This window comes from Polypterus senegalus, chromosome 4 (genome assembly GCF_016835505.1).
Source record: "Polypterus senegalus isolate Bchr_013 chromosome 4, ASM1683550v1, whole genome shotgun sequence".
NCBI lineage: Eukaryota > Metazoa > Chordata > Cladistia > Polypteriformes > Polypteridae > Polypterus > Polypterus senegalus.
The window spans coordinates 6,715,129-6,731,896 of record NC_053157.1 but is presented as its reverse complement, the minus strand read 5'-3'; the positions used below and the strand labels follow the sequence as shown (position 1 = coordinate 6,731,896).

The 16,768-nt window shown below is 43.8% G+C and overlaps 1 protein-coding gene across 1 annotated transcript in view; it reads right to left on the bottom strand.

Annotated features, from left to right (window-relative positions):
- frem3 (Fras1 related extracellular matrix 3) overlaps nucleotides 1–16,768 on the bottom strand; it is a 205,632-nt gene that overhangs the window by 36,283 nt on the left and 152,581 nt on the right. Inside the window, exons 7-9 of the mRNA XM_039750203.1 lie at nucleotides 5,956–6,105; nucleotides 5,657–5,866; nucleotides 3,450–3,647 (exon numbers count right to left, since the gene is read on the bottom strand). Coding sequence (XP_039606137.1) covers nucleotides 3,450–3,647; nucleotides 5,657–5,866; nucleotides 5,956–6,105 — 558 coding nt within the window. The remainder of the gene's footprint in view (nucleotides 1–3,449; nucleotides 3,648–5,656; nucleotides 5,867–5,955; nucleotides 6,106–16,768) is intronic.

Sequence of the window (16,768 nt, the reverse complement as noted above, 5' to 3'; positions counted from 1 at the left end):
AGAACTTCCCTAAATCATAACCTTCACCATAGCGTAACCGGGCATAACATGTAACATCACTGACGTACAATGCAAAGCGACAGTCTCCTCAATGGAGCACAGCTCTGGGGGTCCACAGCTTGATTCTTTTGGGGTTACTGCTGTTTCTTGACTTGTGAAATTATTAATTGACAGTCACCTGCGGTGATAATTTTCCATTAACAAGCAGAGAGGTAGCGTGAGGTTTAATCAGGGCTCAGATGGACTGGAGGGGGACACTGATTGTAAATAACAGTTTTTCAATAAAAGGGGAAGAATGGATGCTTACAGGGCATAAAACAATAAAAATGAGAAAACACATTGACCAAAATATAAGTGACTCACTAAAATGAATTAAACAAATGTTGTTGTCCCTGTCTTATTCACAGCTACTGGGGCCTTTTTATTGTGTACTCCAAAAATAAAGAACACATACGTTTTTTGATAATTATTTGTTGTAGCACAGGGATGCCCACAATTTTTCAGCTTGTGAGCTACTTTTAAAATGACCAGGTTAAAATGATCTACCTACATTAAAAATTATATATATATATTGTGAACCCGGCCCGGACACAGACAGGCGGACATGTTGTTCATCAAACCATCCATCCATCCATTTTCTAACCCGCTGAATCCGAATACAGGGTCACGGGGGTCTGCTGGAGCCAATCCCAGCCAACACAGGGCACAAGGCAGGAACCAATCCTGGGCAGGGTGCCAACCCACCGCAGGACACACACAAACACACCCACACACCAAGCACACACTAGGGCCAATTTAGAATCACCAATCCACCTAACCTGCATGTCTTTGGATTGTGGGAGGAAACCGGAGTGCCTGGAGGAAACCCACGCAGACATGGGGAGAACATGCAAACTCCACGCAGGGAGGACCCGGAAAGTGAACCCACAGGTCTCCTTACTGCGAGGCAGCAGCACTACCACTGCGCCACCGTGCCGCCCTCATCAAACCACCACACGTTTATTTACACAAATATATACAAGGATGGTCACTCAGACCCAGTCCACTAGTGCACAAAACCCCAATACTTAGTCCTGGCCACAAATGCCTGCTCTTCGGGCCGCCTCCACACTCTCCTCGTGCCTCGTCCTCTTCCACCCGACAATAGCCTTGAATGAAGGGAGACGGCCCCTTTTATACAGGACCCGGATGAGCCCCAGGTGTTCCCGGCATTCCTCCTCTAGCCACGCCCCAGCAGCTCTCCGGGCGCCGTCCTAAATCTTCCCCCCAGCACTTCCTGGTGTGGCGGAAGTGCTGGGGTAACAGGTCCCCAAGGCATTGGGGCGCCTCCTGGCGGTGACCATGGGCCCCTACAGGGTGGAGGTTCCATGCCTTGTGCCCGTGGCCCCCAGAGCAACCCCCACGTGATCCAGGGTGGGCGCAGACCCACATCCGGTCCCTCGTGGCCGGGTCATGGCCCCTGGCATCCCTGACAATATATATATATATATATATATATATATATATATATATATACACTCACCTAAAAGATTATTAGGAACACCTGTTCAATTTCTCATTAATGCAATTATCTAATCAGCCAATCACATGGCAGTTGCTTCAATGCATTTAGTGGTGTGGTCCTGGTCAAGACAATCTCCTGAACTCCAAACTGAATGTCAGAATGGCAAAGAAAGGTTATTTAAGCAATTTTGAGCGTGGCATGGTTGTTGGTGCCAGACAGGCCGGTCTGAGTATTTCACAATCTGCTCAGTTACTGGGATTTTCACGCACAACCATTTCTAAGGTTTACAAAGAATGGTGTGAAAAGGGAAAAACATCCAGTATGCGGCAGTCCTGTGGGCGAAAATGCCTTGTTGATGCTAGAGGTCAGAGGAGAATGGGCTGACTGATTCAAGCTGATAGAAGAGCAACTTTGACTGAAATAACCACTCGTTACAATCGAGGTATGCAGCAAAGCATTTGTGAAGCCACAACACGCACAACCTTGAGGCGGATGGGCTACAACAGCAGAAGACCCCACCGGGTACCACTCATCTCCACTACAAATAGGAAACAGAGGCTACAATTTGCACGAGCTCACCAAAATTGGACAGTTGAAGACTGGAAAAATGTTGCCTGGTCTGATGAGTCTCGATTTCTGTTCAGACATTCAAATGGCAGAGTCAGAATTTGGCGTAAACAGAATGAGAACATGGATCCATCATGCCTTGTTACCACTGTGCAGGCTGGTGGTGGTGGTGTAGTGGTGTGGGGGATGTTTTCCTGGCACACTTTAGGCCCCTTAGTGCCAATTGGGCATCGTTTAAATGCCACAGGCTACCTGAGCATTGTTTCTGACCATGTCCATCCCTTCATGACCACCATGTACCCATCGTCTGATGGCTACTTCCAGCAGGATAATGCACCATGTCACAAAGCTCGAATCATTTCAAATTGGTTTCTTGAACATGACAATGAGTTCACTGTACTAAAATGGCCCCCACAGTCACCAGATCTCAACCCAATAGAGCATCTTTGGGATGTGGTGGAACGGGAGCTTCGTGCCCTGGATGTGCATCCCACAAATCTCCATCAACTGCAAGATGCTATCCTATCAATATGGGCCACCATTTGTAAAGAATGCTTTCAGCACCTTGTTGAATCAATGCCACGTAGAATTGAGGCAGTTCTAAAGGTGAAAGGGGGTCAAACAGCATATTAGTATGGTGGTCCTAATAATCCTTTAGGTGAGTGTAGATAGCATTTGAAGTCTGAATCACAATCTGATTGTATGGGTGGCTACCTATCTGGTAACGCGTGTGGTTGGTCTGCAAGTCAGCAGACATCCGGCACGGGTGCCCTCTCAGTTGTGAGAAGCAGATCATAGAATGTTACATAGTTAACTGTCAAATAATGCAAAGAGTGCGCGACACGTGTTTCGTCCTATTTTGGGCTCATCAGGCGTACACACTCCACTGCGCCCCTCATCGGGGATCGAAACCTCGGACGTCAGACCAACGCACTTCGATTGTGACATTGTGATAAAAAAAATCCTCTACCAATTCCACATCCAGCCCATAACCAACAATTTTTTTTAAATCCCTTCTTTAGTCGATATAAATTGAAAGGCTAACTAGATCACTTAGATAGCCGGAGTTTTGCAGTAGCTGGCGCGTTTGATCGTGCGTGCGGGATGACAGAAGAAAAGAGATCTCAGACTGACCGCCCGGTATGTCAATCAAGTGGCAAATGCCATCGGGAGGATATATGATGGACTAACGTTTAAAACATTTTTTTTTTTACGCGATCTACCTGCACTACCTTTGTGATCTACCAGTCGATCGTGACCGACGCATTGGGCACCCCTGTTGTAGCACATCAAGCAATGTAGGCTGTATGCATGTATCACACAAGGCTATGGCAGGAAGAGCAGTCTGTCCAATCAGTACGGATAATTCCTCCGGTACCTGGCAAGAAGGTGATGATGGAGTTGTCAGTATTTGGCCGCTCATCGTAGTCAATCATGACCTGTGCGGAGCCCTGGCGTGTGTAGCACCTCACGGTTGATTTATAATTGATGTCTCCACTGCGGTGCACCATTGCAATAGCCTGCCCGTCGTTTTCATTCACAGTGTAGAAGGGCTCCTTAAATTGAACTTTTGGCACTGAAAAAGACAGACAATGGAGACAGAAAAATACAAATGAGATTTCACGATTCAGACAGTTTCATTACAGCATTATTCTATTTTTTGAATTGAGTTGGATTTTATTTAAAAACTCATTCATTTTTCCAGTCTCACTTACTCCACTGTATGTTCACGGAGAGTGGATCAGAGCCTATTAAAACAGTACTGAGTGCAAACCAACTCTAGACAGGAAGCCTGTCCATTATATGATATAACATTCGTAATCCGTATTCAGGATTGTGTGGTGGAGCCTATGGGGCTTAAGGTAAGAAAAAGACCTGGGCAGGTTGTGAGGTAAACACACACACACACACATACAGAGTCAGTTTGGAATAGTCAGTTAATCAGACAGGCAGATCTTTGTGGAGTGGTAGGAGCACCAGAGTCCACTCCACACAGACGATCACCAGGCACAGGACTTGAGCCCAGAACATTGGATTAATAATACATACATTTTATTTATACAAGGCGCCTTTCTAAGCACCGAACAAACAAGGCCGCTGCTATTTTTAATATCTATAAATGATTTACATAGGAATAGAAGTAAAAAGCTGGTTAAGTTTGCAGATGATACCAAGATCGGTGGATTAGCAGGTAATTTGGAATCCGTTATATCATCACAGAAGGACTTGGACAGCAGACAGAATTGGGCAGATTTGTGGCAGATGAAATTTAATGTCAATAAATGTAAAGAATTACACATAGGAAGTGAGGTTTGAATACACAATGGATGGTCAGAAAATCGAGAGTCCACCTTATGAGAAGGATTTAGGAGTCGTAGTGGCTTCGACACTATCACCTGCCAGACAAGCCATTAAGAAGGCTAACAGACTGTCAGGTTATATAGCGCCTTGATGTGTGGAGTACAAGTCACAGGAGGTTCTGCTCAATTCTTTATAACACACTGGTGAGGCCTCATCTGGAGTACTGGGTGCATTTATTGTCTACAAAAAGGACATAGCAGCACTAGAGAAGGTCCAGAGAAGAGCAACTTGGCTGATTCGGGGCTACAGGGGATGAGTTATGAGGAAAGTTTAAAAGAGCTGAGCCTTTAGAGTCTAAGCAGAAGAAAATGCAATGTAATTAAATTTAAAGTATCACAAATAGCAGGTAAAATGTGAGGTCTGAATACACAAGGGGAGGTCTAAAAATTGAAAGACCACCTTATGAGAAGGATTTAGGAGTCGTAGTGGCTTCGACACTATCACCTGCCAGACAAGCCATTAAGAAGGCTAACAGACTGTCAGGTTATATAGCGCCTTGATGTGTGGAGTACAAGTCACAGGAGGTTCTGCTCAAGCTTTATAACACACTGGTGAGGCCTCCTCTGGAGTACTGGCTGCAGTTTTGGTTGACAAAAAGGACATAGCAGCACTAGAGAAGGTCCAGAGAAGAGCAACTCGGCTGATCCAGGACTACAGGGGATGATTGATGAGGAAAGATTAGAAGAGCTGAGCCTTTACAGTTTAAACAAAAGAAGATGAAGAGGAGACCTGAGTGAAGTGTTTAACATTATGAAGGGAATCAGTCCAGTGGATCAAGACTGTTACTTTAAAATGAGTTCATCAAGAACACGGGGACACAGTTGGCAAATTGTGAAGGGGAAATTTCACACAAACGCTAGGTAGTTTTTCTTTACACAAAGAACGATAGACACTTGGAATAAGGGACCACGTATTGTGGTGGACAGTAAGACATTAGGGACTTTCAAATCTCGACTTGATGTTTTATTCGAAGTGGACAGGACTGGCGAGTTTTGTTGGGCTGAATGGCCTGTTCTCGTCCAGAGTGTTCTAATAATGGAGTTATAGTGCTCATTACTGTGGCATTGCAGTCGTGGTAATTTGTCGTGACCTACTTTAATTAAAGGAAAAAGGTGACTAATTCTAGCGGATGTTTTTGGTGTCACTAACTCATTTAGTTTATATCCTTAAAAATGTATTACTTTTATATCAAATCCTTCATCATTCTCAAAGCATGATACTTACAATCTGAGAGTGAGTCATTGATGATGATGGTCGTCTTGCTGGGCTCGCCCAACACTGCATTCATTGGCATTCTGAGGACCAGCTCAAACATCTCCGGGCCCTCCAGCACAGGCTGTCCGAGGTCATCAAGGATTGTAACTCGAAATGTCTGCATTGTAACCCCAGGAGCAAAATCCAGATTTCTGCTAATGCCCACATAGTCAACTCCAGCTGTAAAGACACGAAGACACATACTGTAGCTTTAGTGTGACCTTACCACTGCTGTGTTTATCACAGAGACAAAGGCTGAACTAACATACCCTCTGCTGACATCGGCTCCGTTTTTCTGGAGCGCACAGTGACAGTGGCGGTCTTTGAGAGATCAGTTCCAGTTCTCCATACTCGTACCTCCACGTAGCCAGTACTTTCATCAACTGAATATTCGGTCTCTCCAAAGTAAAATGAGGGCTCTGTGAAAGCACAAAAACAAGAAGAAGCATGAATGAATGTCACGTGGCTTTGTCTGAACTGAAGGGGCCACCCTGATCACTTTATTCACATTAGCTCATACCAAATATTACTCATGCGGGTAGGGCTACAAAATTCTAGAAAGATTCTTGGGACCAATGCAGAAGGAACTTCATGAAATGAGGTCTTTTCACTCCAGATAACGAGTTAGGCTTTTCATCTGAAATGGGAGCAAACCAAGGGGTGAAACTTTCATTTGGTCACAAGCGCAAAGGGTAACCCTGCAAGTAAACACACAAGGGGCTACGTTATACTACACACGCTACGGGATGGATATAGGATGTCCAAGATAGATCAGAATGGCGTTAGAGCAAATATCCCTTTTTCCCCTGCAAGATCACCAAAAGTATTTGGACGCCTGCCTTTACTCACACATGAACTTTAATGACAACATTTTTAAAGTTTGTCCTGTTTCACTACCACGCGACCGGAGCCGTGAGGAACGGCTACTTTGAAATATAGAAATAAAAGCTATTACAAATATTTTGCATTTTCCAACCCGCTATATCCTAACACAGGGTTACGGGGGTCTGCTGGAGCCAATCCCAGCCAGCACCCCGATGACGTCACTTCTGGTCTCGAATCCATGGACGAAGACCCTTCCGGTTGCGGCCCTTTTGATGATGTCACATCTGGGTCTGAGCCTACGGAGGAGGAGCCTTCCGGTTCCGCCCTACATGACCTCATTTCCTGTTCTGGCCCTTTAAAGCCGCCATCTTCTCTCCAACAACAACAACAACAACATTTATTTCTAGAGCACATTTTCATACAAACAGTAGCTCAAAGTGCTTTACATATTAAAGAATAGAAAAATAATAGACACAGTATGAAAATAAAATAAGTCAACATTAATTAACATAGAATAAGAGTAAGGACCGATGGCCAGGGAGGACAGAAAAAAAAAAAAACGGCTGCAGAAAAAAATAAAATCTGTAAGGATTCCAGATCATGAGACCACCTGACCAGTCCCCTCTGGGCATAACCAACCATGCCAACAGTTCTGTATTGAACTCGACTCTATGCACATCAGAGGCATAACGTATACCCTTCTACAGCCAGGGAGCAATATACGGGTGGTTGCCTCAAACCTTTTTACATTTCATGGTCCCTGGAAGCGCAGGACTGAATTTGAATTTATGCCAAATGCATCATAGGGCACAATCATACATAGACGTGTTCTCACTCAAATGGACTAATTTAGTGTCACCAATTATCCTAAAATGCATGCCTCGGAGATGAAATGAGTACTTGGAGAAAATCCATACAGACAAAGGGAGAATGTTAAACTCCATACAGATATTGACCAAAAGTCTAAAAGTCTGGATCTGTGAGGAAGACACACGACTAAATTCTATCCATCCATCCATTTGCCAACCCACTGAATCCAAACACAGGGGTCTTCTGGAGCCAATCCCAGCCAGCACAGGGCACAAGGCAGGACCAAACCCCGGGCAGGGCGCCAGCCCACACGCACACCCACACACCAAGCACACAGTAGGGACAATTTAGGATCGCCAATGCACCTGACCTGCATGTCTTTGGACTGTGGGAGGAAACCAACACAGACACGGGGAGAACATGCAAACTCCACTCAGGGAGGACCCGGGAAGTGAACCTGGATAAATGATGATTATTAATATTATTATTATCATTGATATTGTTCTTGTTCATCCATCCATTATCCAACCCGCTACATCCTAACTACAGGGTCACGGGGGTCTGCTGGAGCCAATCCTAGCCAACACAGGGCGCAAGGCAGGAAACAAACTCCGGGCAGGGCGCCAGCCATATATGTATAGAGTACAGTATATATACTCAGCAAAAAAAGAAGCATCCCTTTTTCAGGACTGTGTATTTCAACAATAATGTTTTAAAAATCCAAATAACTTTACAGATCTTCATTGTAAAGGGTTTAAACAATGTTTTCCATGCATGTTCAATTAACCCTAATCAATTAATTAACATGCACCTGTGGAATGGTCGTTAAGACCTTAACAGCTTACAGAAAGTAGGCATTTAAGGTGACAGTTCTAAAAACGCAGGACACTAAAGAGACTTGTCTACCGACTGTGAAAGATGCCCAGGGTCCCTGCTCATCTGCGTGAACGTGCATTAGGCATGCTGCAGGGAGGCATGAGGACTGCTGAATAAATTGCCATGTCCGCACTGTGAGACGCCTAAGACAGCGCTACAGGGAGACAGGAAGGACAGCTGATCATCCTCTCAGTGGAAGACCACGTGTAACAACACCTGCACAGGATCGGTACATCCGAACATCACACCTGCGTGACAGGTACAGGATGGCCACAACAACTGCCCGAGTCACACCAGGAACACACAATCCCTCCATCAGTGCTCAGACTGTCCGCAATAGGCTGAGAGAGGCTGGACTGAGGGCTTGTAGGCCTGTTGTAAGGCAGGTCCTTACCAGACATCACCATCTACAATGCCGCCTATGGGCACAAACCCACCTTCACTGGACCAGACAGGAGTGGCAAAAAGTGCTCTTCACTGATGAGTCACGGTTTTGTCTCACCAGGGGTGATGGACGGATTCGTGTTTATCGTCGAAGGAATTGAGCACGACTGGGACCTGTTGGATCGCAGGGTGAGGGTTAGGGCCATTCCCCCCCAGAAATGTCCAGGAACTTGCAGGTGCCTTGGTGGAAGAGTGGGGTAACATCTCACAGCAAGAACTGACAAATCTGGTCCAGTCCATGAGGAGGAGATGCACTGCAGTACTTCAAGCAGCTGGTGGCCACACCACATACTGACTGGTACTTTTGATTTTGAGCCTCCCTTCATTCAGGGACACATTGTGAAACATGTTTAGTTTATGTCTTATGGTGTTGACTCTTTTAGTGTTCATACAAATATTTACACATTAAGTTTACTGAAAGTAAAGACAGTTGAAAGTCAGAGGACGTTTCTTTTTTTGCTGAGTATATATACATACAAACAAGGTGAGTCAAAATTATGTTAACACTTGAATGGCGGAACTAATTTATTCACAAAACATACTTCATATGTGCAAAATGATATAGAGGAATGTCTCAACCTGTTCGCCATCATGTTCAACACATGTATCATATGTGGCACATAAATGGTCCAGAGAAATTGTATATACATAGCAGTACCATTAGTGTTAACATAATTTTGACTCACCCTACATAAATACAGTAATCACTATGTATAGTCAGTCAGCTATCGCCCAACCCGCTATATCCTAACATAGGGTTATGGGGGGTCTGCTGTAGCCAATCCCAGCCAGCACAGGGTGCAAGCCAGGAATAAACCCCAGGCAGGGCGCCAGCCCACTACGGGACACACACACCCAAACCCCAAGCACACAGTAGGGACAATTTAGGACCGCCAATGCGCCTAACCTGCATGTCTTTGGACTGTGGGAGGAAACCCACGCAGACATGGGGAGATCATGCAAACTCCACGCAGGGCGAACCCGGGTCTCCTAACTGCGAGGCAGCAGCGCTACCCACTGTGCCACCGTGCTTTTGCTTTTTTAATGCACTGCAATTTATTTGAACACAACTGGACTTTTGTAAAGCATGTGAAAATGCTAGTGTGGACAGAGTTTGTTCTTTTATTTATAAAAAATGAAAACGTAGCAGTATGGACGTAGCCCAAGTTCAACAAACACATGGCCAGAAAGTGCACTTATGCCCCCAGTTATGGACGACTTTCAGATTAAGTTCACTGTATGGGAGCCCTGAGGCCACACGCTTAGAGCATCCCATACGTTTGCACTCTTCACATAACAGGAGACCAGGCAGAGTGCACAGTAGGCCCCCGTTTTGCCTGCAGTTCTGTTCCCCCATTGACCTAAATAAACATGTTCACCCTAACAGGGTAATGGTTGACTTCCTGACACCGAGATTTGTTACCTGTCTATGAACAATGCAAAGGCTAACAGGGAATAAAGCGTAGTCTCCTAGTGATGACAGAGTGAGCTTCCCATTGACAGACTCATCCAGGTATCTCCACAAAGCCGAAGCCCAAGATGGACGGCATGTCATCACCCTTCTTCACGCAGAGGCCCTGGAAGCAGCCTGTCAGGGAGTCATACGGTATATTCCTGCCAGCGAGAGGAGTCTGACAAGGTGAACAGGAGCAGACAGAAGGAGATCTGCACACCTTTCCCCTGACGATCAAATTGCTGACACAGGAGACGGCGTTGTCTGGGGTGGTGGAATCGTCTTTTGTACCGAAACAAGCGGCCACTGCTGCTGTCTCTTTGAAGGAAGGGCTAATATGAGCAGCCTTCAAAAATGAAGTTACTGTCTCCCTCTCTGAGAAACTCCATTTGGAGGGCCAGGAATCGGGATGGGGTTGTGAGTGTTTTCAACCCACTTGCGTGCCAAGCTGACCTGTGAATTCTCTTAGCGTAAGCGACAATCCATCAAGCCATTTAAAAGTAAGCACAGAACGGTGATTTAATGCCCGAAGTGACCTATCCCTGCATCTGCACATTTGGCAGACAGAGCCGTACTTCACAAGGACTTGGGAGTTCTCACCACAAATCACAAGAGCCTGGCATTTCTAGGCATGTTTGACCAGAGAATGTAAGCTGTGAATGGCCATTGTTTTAATTCAAGGCCACGGTCTGCAGATTTGGTAGCCGATGAATGAGCGAGCTGGGATTGATTCTGTTTGTTCCAACAAAGATACACACATTCACAAATTTGCCGCTACATCCGTCACAGTGTTGTCCTACCGGCTCTAATGGCAGCAGAAAAAAAAAAAATTCATGGGAGAGTCTGCCTCGGCAGCCTTACCCCTCGGGTGTGTCGCTCAGAGAAGCAGTTAGGGGTCGGACCTTAATGGGGTCCCATACTCCCACAGCTTGTGTTAACTCTCAGATAAAAGGGTCTTCTAATCCTCTAATTTCAGTGTGCTTGGCACAAGACCAGACCGTTTTTCTCTAGCCACCCAGGCAGACCACCTTGGTTGGTATCTCTTGGAAACCTTGGCCAGCGAATGCAATGGGAAACAGCAGAGTTTATGGAATGAAAAAAATAAACAAACAAAACCACAAAAATAACATTAGTGTCTATCTGACCTACCAGAAAGGTTCTATCTCGTAACATTCAAACTCTTGTGTTTCTTTCTACCTTTGTTATCCATTTATCTAATTGTGCCCAAATATGGCAGAGCTCTTTTTGTTAAAGGTAAGGCATAGTGCCACAGTGATTAGTTTGATTGCCGTTTATGAATTTAGAAGTGGCTGCACAGGCTTTCCTCCAGGTACTCCAATATTTCACAATCATTCCCAAAGATGTGCACCTCTTAATCGGCCCCCTGATGAACGCGTGCACAGTCCAGGGCTGGTTCCTACTTTGCACGAAATGCCACTCAGGTCATTTGACACTGAATGAGATTAACCCCTGTAGATGCCACACAGGCTGGATGGACGTCCCAACCAGGAAAGGAAGCAGAACCGGAAGGAAGAAAGGGACAGACAACATCTATAAAAGCAGGGAGTTTGCTAAAGAACTTTTATTCCCCCAGTACGCTACATAGCAACATTCCCAGATATCTTGGTCCATTTGTCCATTCATCATTTTTATTTATAGCCTAACATACACATAAGTTACTCTAATACTCATTCATGCTTGAGCTCATCTTGCTGCGACCTACAAGCCTGTTATTGATAACAACAGATCTCTAATGATCCGGACCAGAAGGTCTTATGTTTTTGGTGGGGTTATTGTTTATTATAATATTTATATTTTTCTTCAGGTTTTGTAAAGTTTTAATTTAACCTTGGGGACAAACGATCTATCTATCTATCTATCTATCTATCTATCTATCTATCTATCTATCTATCTATCTATCTATCTATCTATCTATCTATCTAGCCTTTCATTTCTATCTATCTATCTATCTATCATATAATGCCTTTCAATTCTATCTATCTAATATATAATGCCTTTTTATCTATCTATCTACAGTATCTATCTATCTATCTATTAATTAATTAATTACCTTTTACTAATGAACATGCATCACTGCGACCGTGATACAGTAAGATGATAAATCACAAGGTTTCTAGTTGATTCCCTACCTCTCTTTACATACTACAGGTAAAAATGTAGATACACAGAACAAATAACAGTACACAAAGCCTGCAATTTATCTAGGGGTGGTGTTCAATGCTTTAACCACCAGGGGGCACCCATTCTTCACTGCTATAATGTGAGCTCTGGCAGGTCAGGTGACTAACTTTGGGTCACACAGATAGCCTGTTGCAGAGACTGTCCCAGCAATGCACACTTTAACAACATGGAGACACACTTCAAATGGCTCCATATCCCTAAAGCGTGAGCTCTAGCAAGAGAAATGACTCACTCAGGGTCACACAGATAATTATAATTATGGTCTTCATTTTAACCATTAGGGAACGCCTTCTGCACTTCCTATTGTTAAAACTGATTCCATGTTTCAAAACTGCAAGTTCTTGCTGGCAAACAGTCCCTCTCAGGGTGACAAAAGGTGGGAATCACCTTTGTATGAAGCCATAAAATAAACCACTAGGGTTATTTTAGCACTTGTCATTATTAAATGTCTTCACATTTTTTTTTTACACTTTTAGCCTTTTCATTGCTTTAACCTTTGACATGCCAGGTGGCATCATTCATACACACAACCTACGTATATAATGCTTGTGCACTTCCTTTAGGGTTCTCTTCATTTACTTTTGATTTACATGTCATTTTGGTAAAAACCAAATCAATTCAATAAATATAATTAAGTGCAAGCCACATAAATGGCACCAGAAAGCAGCTGTTTGTAAGAGGGAGTTTGTGTGATTTTATTCTGTGCCTCCATGTTGAAAGTGCTGTACAGTTACCCAGTATATGTTACGCCTTCTGAGAAACGGCCCCTAAGGACAATGGACATTGATTTCAAGGCTTTCACTTCAGCAGACATGTTTATTGTTCTCTCTTTCTTCTTTTTTTACTTACGTTTGATATAAAGAGGGCATACTGTATCTGTCTTCTCAAGGTTTGTGAATGTCTGCCTGTGCAGAGATTTGGTTTCAGGCAGCATTGTTATGACAGAGCTAGGATTTCTAAGAATGTCTTTTAAGTGCACCAGCTTTTTAAAGCTTTCCCCTTAACTGAGGGCGGTACGGCGGTGTAGCGAATAACGTCACGTCGTCACCTCATGGAACTCGCACTCTGGCTCATTTCCCAGCTGGGGGTTCCTTCTGCGAGGGATTTGAATGTTCTTCTCATGATCGTGTTGATTTCCTTCCACATTTCTGAACCAATGATCTGCCCTGGGTAAGTTAGCAATCTCTTCAAACGACTGGAGTCTCACTAGGTGTGATTTCTGTTTGCACACAGTGTTACGGGGACAGGCTCTGCCTTCTGTGAAACTAGTACTGGTTAAGTGATGGATGGCTTTTAAATTAACTATACATTTAAGGATTAATACTGCCCATTAAGGAAAAGAGCCACAAAATGTATAAATATTGAAAAGAGACTTTTCTTCTACCCATTATTACACACTAATGCACTATAATGAGATAAAGCACTAACAGCAGGGGGAGCTGGAGCCAATCCCAGCCAGTATAGTGCAAAAGGCAGGAACAAACCCTGGAGAGGACGCCAGTCCATCCCAGTCAAGTAACTATTTTATAAATACCAGGGGGCTCTGTCCCCTGCTCGCTGCGCGCATCAACTCCTGGGCGGGCGCTACACGGTAGCCACTTTGCGTCTCTGCCACTCACGTATGGAGAAGCGGATGTACAATTTAACCAGATTGTTATTTTCATGGGAATTATTACATTTGCATAATAGATAACTATTTTGCATTACAGCGAGTAATTAACCATAGTAAAATATAGTAAAACGTAATAAATTGAAATAATATTATATTTCATGTTGCGTTCGAGGTATTCATTGCGTTACACGTTTTCGTTCTGTTTGGCTTTGAAATGAACACGCAAATACTTTTTAAACTTACACTTTTACTGTAAAACTTGAGTAAAAACAATATTTTGAATTCACTTTTCGTCAATATCGCATTGAATTTTGATTCCGTGTTTGGACTTTCATCGTGACAACGCAACATATAACTAACTACCCGTGAGTGAATTTCGTTTCTATCTCTCTAATAAATAAACCAACTTTTTCGAAGGTTTGTCCCTGTGATTTGTTAATTGTCATAGCAAAAGCTATTCTAACGGGAAACTGTAAACGTTTTAATACGTATGGCATATCAAGATCTCCTTTAGATGTTAGATGTACTACATTACCTTTCTTGTCGCCTGTTAAAATTTTACATGTCAGAATTGTTCGACCAATTTTCAATACATTTAATCTTGTCCTATTACATTGCCCATCACTCAGACATAAATTACGCAATAACATTACGTTACATCCTTCTTTCTACAGTAATTCGGCGGTGGAAGACCAGACGGTGTTAACGGTTGTAGATATTCTTCGTGATATTGTAAGTTGATGTTTTCATCACCATCACCACCAACTGTTTCAGCAGAGTCTATTGATACGCATTTAACCAATTTGCCGTGTAACTGATCAAAACTTTTCGCATTAATTTGTTTGACTTCATCGTTTCTCTGTGCTAGGATTGCCCGTGTACTCATTTCTTCTCTTGATAACCCTTCGAGATGAAATTCTTCAATAAGATTTGGACATAATAAGTCTTCTTTTATTGGGAACTTAAAGTGAGGAAAACTCAAAACTTTATAAGAGCTGAACATGCAGGAACTGTGTCTGACAAAAACATTCACACGAATGAGAGGTGAGAGGACCGCGGGCGTGAGCCGTTAACCGGAAATGGTTGTGAGGTGGGCAGGACTTGAAAAAATCTTTTGGAAAAAGTCTCGTCTATCTCAAGATTTTCTTTAATAATAGAGAGATTTGGAAATGTTAATTTAGTGACACATTGCCAACACTCTTGAATGTCACATCCTTGGTCTGAATCTAGTGCTCTCTTTTCTTTCTATTTGCATTTTGCATTTTCTCTCTGTATCTGCTTACATCCCAAAGATGTTCTGGTTGGGTTAACTGGTGGCTTCCAAATTGGCCCTAAGTGAATGCGCAATGGACTGGCGCCATCTGCAGAGCTGTTTTCCTGCCTTGCACTCATAGCTGCAGGGCTGTCTTAACGCATTGGCATGCTGGGCAGTTGCTCCGGGGGCCCCACGAGCATAGAGGCTCCATGCTAATCTTTGTATGTCGTGACTTGCTGAATGGTTGTGTAGGTAGGGGCCCCCAGTGCACTGCTTTGCCTGGGGTCTATAATGCTATTAAGATGTCTGCTAGGATAGGCTCCAGCAAACCACCACCCTGAATTGAATGAAGTGGGTCTGAGATTGTTCTGCTTTGCAAATGTAATAAAACTTTCTGCATGCATCTAATTGTTAAATAGCATCACTCCTATGGACTTTAATTTAATTTCCCATTTGGATTCTTTCCCACCGCCACTCCACAGCAGGAAAATCAAGAATCTTCCATTTCCTACAATTGAACACCAGCAAAACCAAAGAGCTGGTGGTGGATTTTAGGAGGCCCGGGCCCCTCATGGACCCCATGATCATCAGAGGTGACTGTGCTGAGGGTACACACCTATAAATACCTGGGACTGGATGATAAATTGGACTGGACTGCCAATACTGATGCTCTGTGCAGGAGAGGACAGAGTCGACTATACTTCATTAGAAGGCTGGCGTCTTTGAACATCTGCAATAAGATGCTGCAGATGTTCTATCAGATGGTTGTGGCGAGCGCCCTCTTCTACACGGTGGTGTGCTGGGGAGGCAGCATAAGGAAGTGGGACGCCTCACACCTGAACAAACTGGTGAGGAAGGCAGGCTCTACTGTAGGCACGAAGCTGGACAGTCTGACATCCGTGGCAGAGCGACGGGCACTGAGCAGACTCCTGTCAATCATGGAGAATCCACTGAACAGAATCATCTCCAGACAGAGGAGCAGCTTCAGAGACAGACTGCTGTCACCGTCCTGCTCCACTGACAGACTGAGGAGACCCCACACTACGAGACTCTTCAATTCCACCCGGGGGGTTAAACGGGGGGGAGGATTTTATGGTAAACGTTAACATTATACAAAGTTATTGTCTGTTATACCTGCATTGTTATCACTCTTTAATTTAATATTGTTCTTTATCAGTATGCTGCTGCTGGAGTATGGGAATTTCACTTTGGGATTAATAAAGTATCTATCTATCTATCTATCTATCTATCTATCTATCTATCTATCTATCTATCTATCTCCCAACCCATGGATATATTCTACTGCAGTATAAAGAAACACTCAAGAGCACATTCAAAGGATAAAATAAGGAAAAAAAAGGTGTGAATCAAAGATGTTAACAATTAACCATTGTTTAATTAGCTTACATTAGTAGTCATTAGATGTTTACTATTTTCTAGACCTGCTTATCTGGAGTGGGGTGATGCTATCATAGCAAACATCGGGTGTAAGGCTGACAACCTGGACAGCCTAATTGCACACATATTGGGGCCAGTTTAGCAATGGCATTCACCTAACCTGCAAGTCTTTAGTCTGTGGAAGGAAACTCCAAGAGGAACACAGGG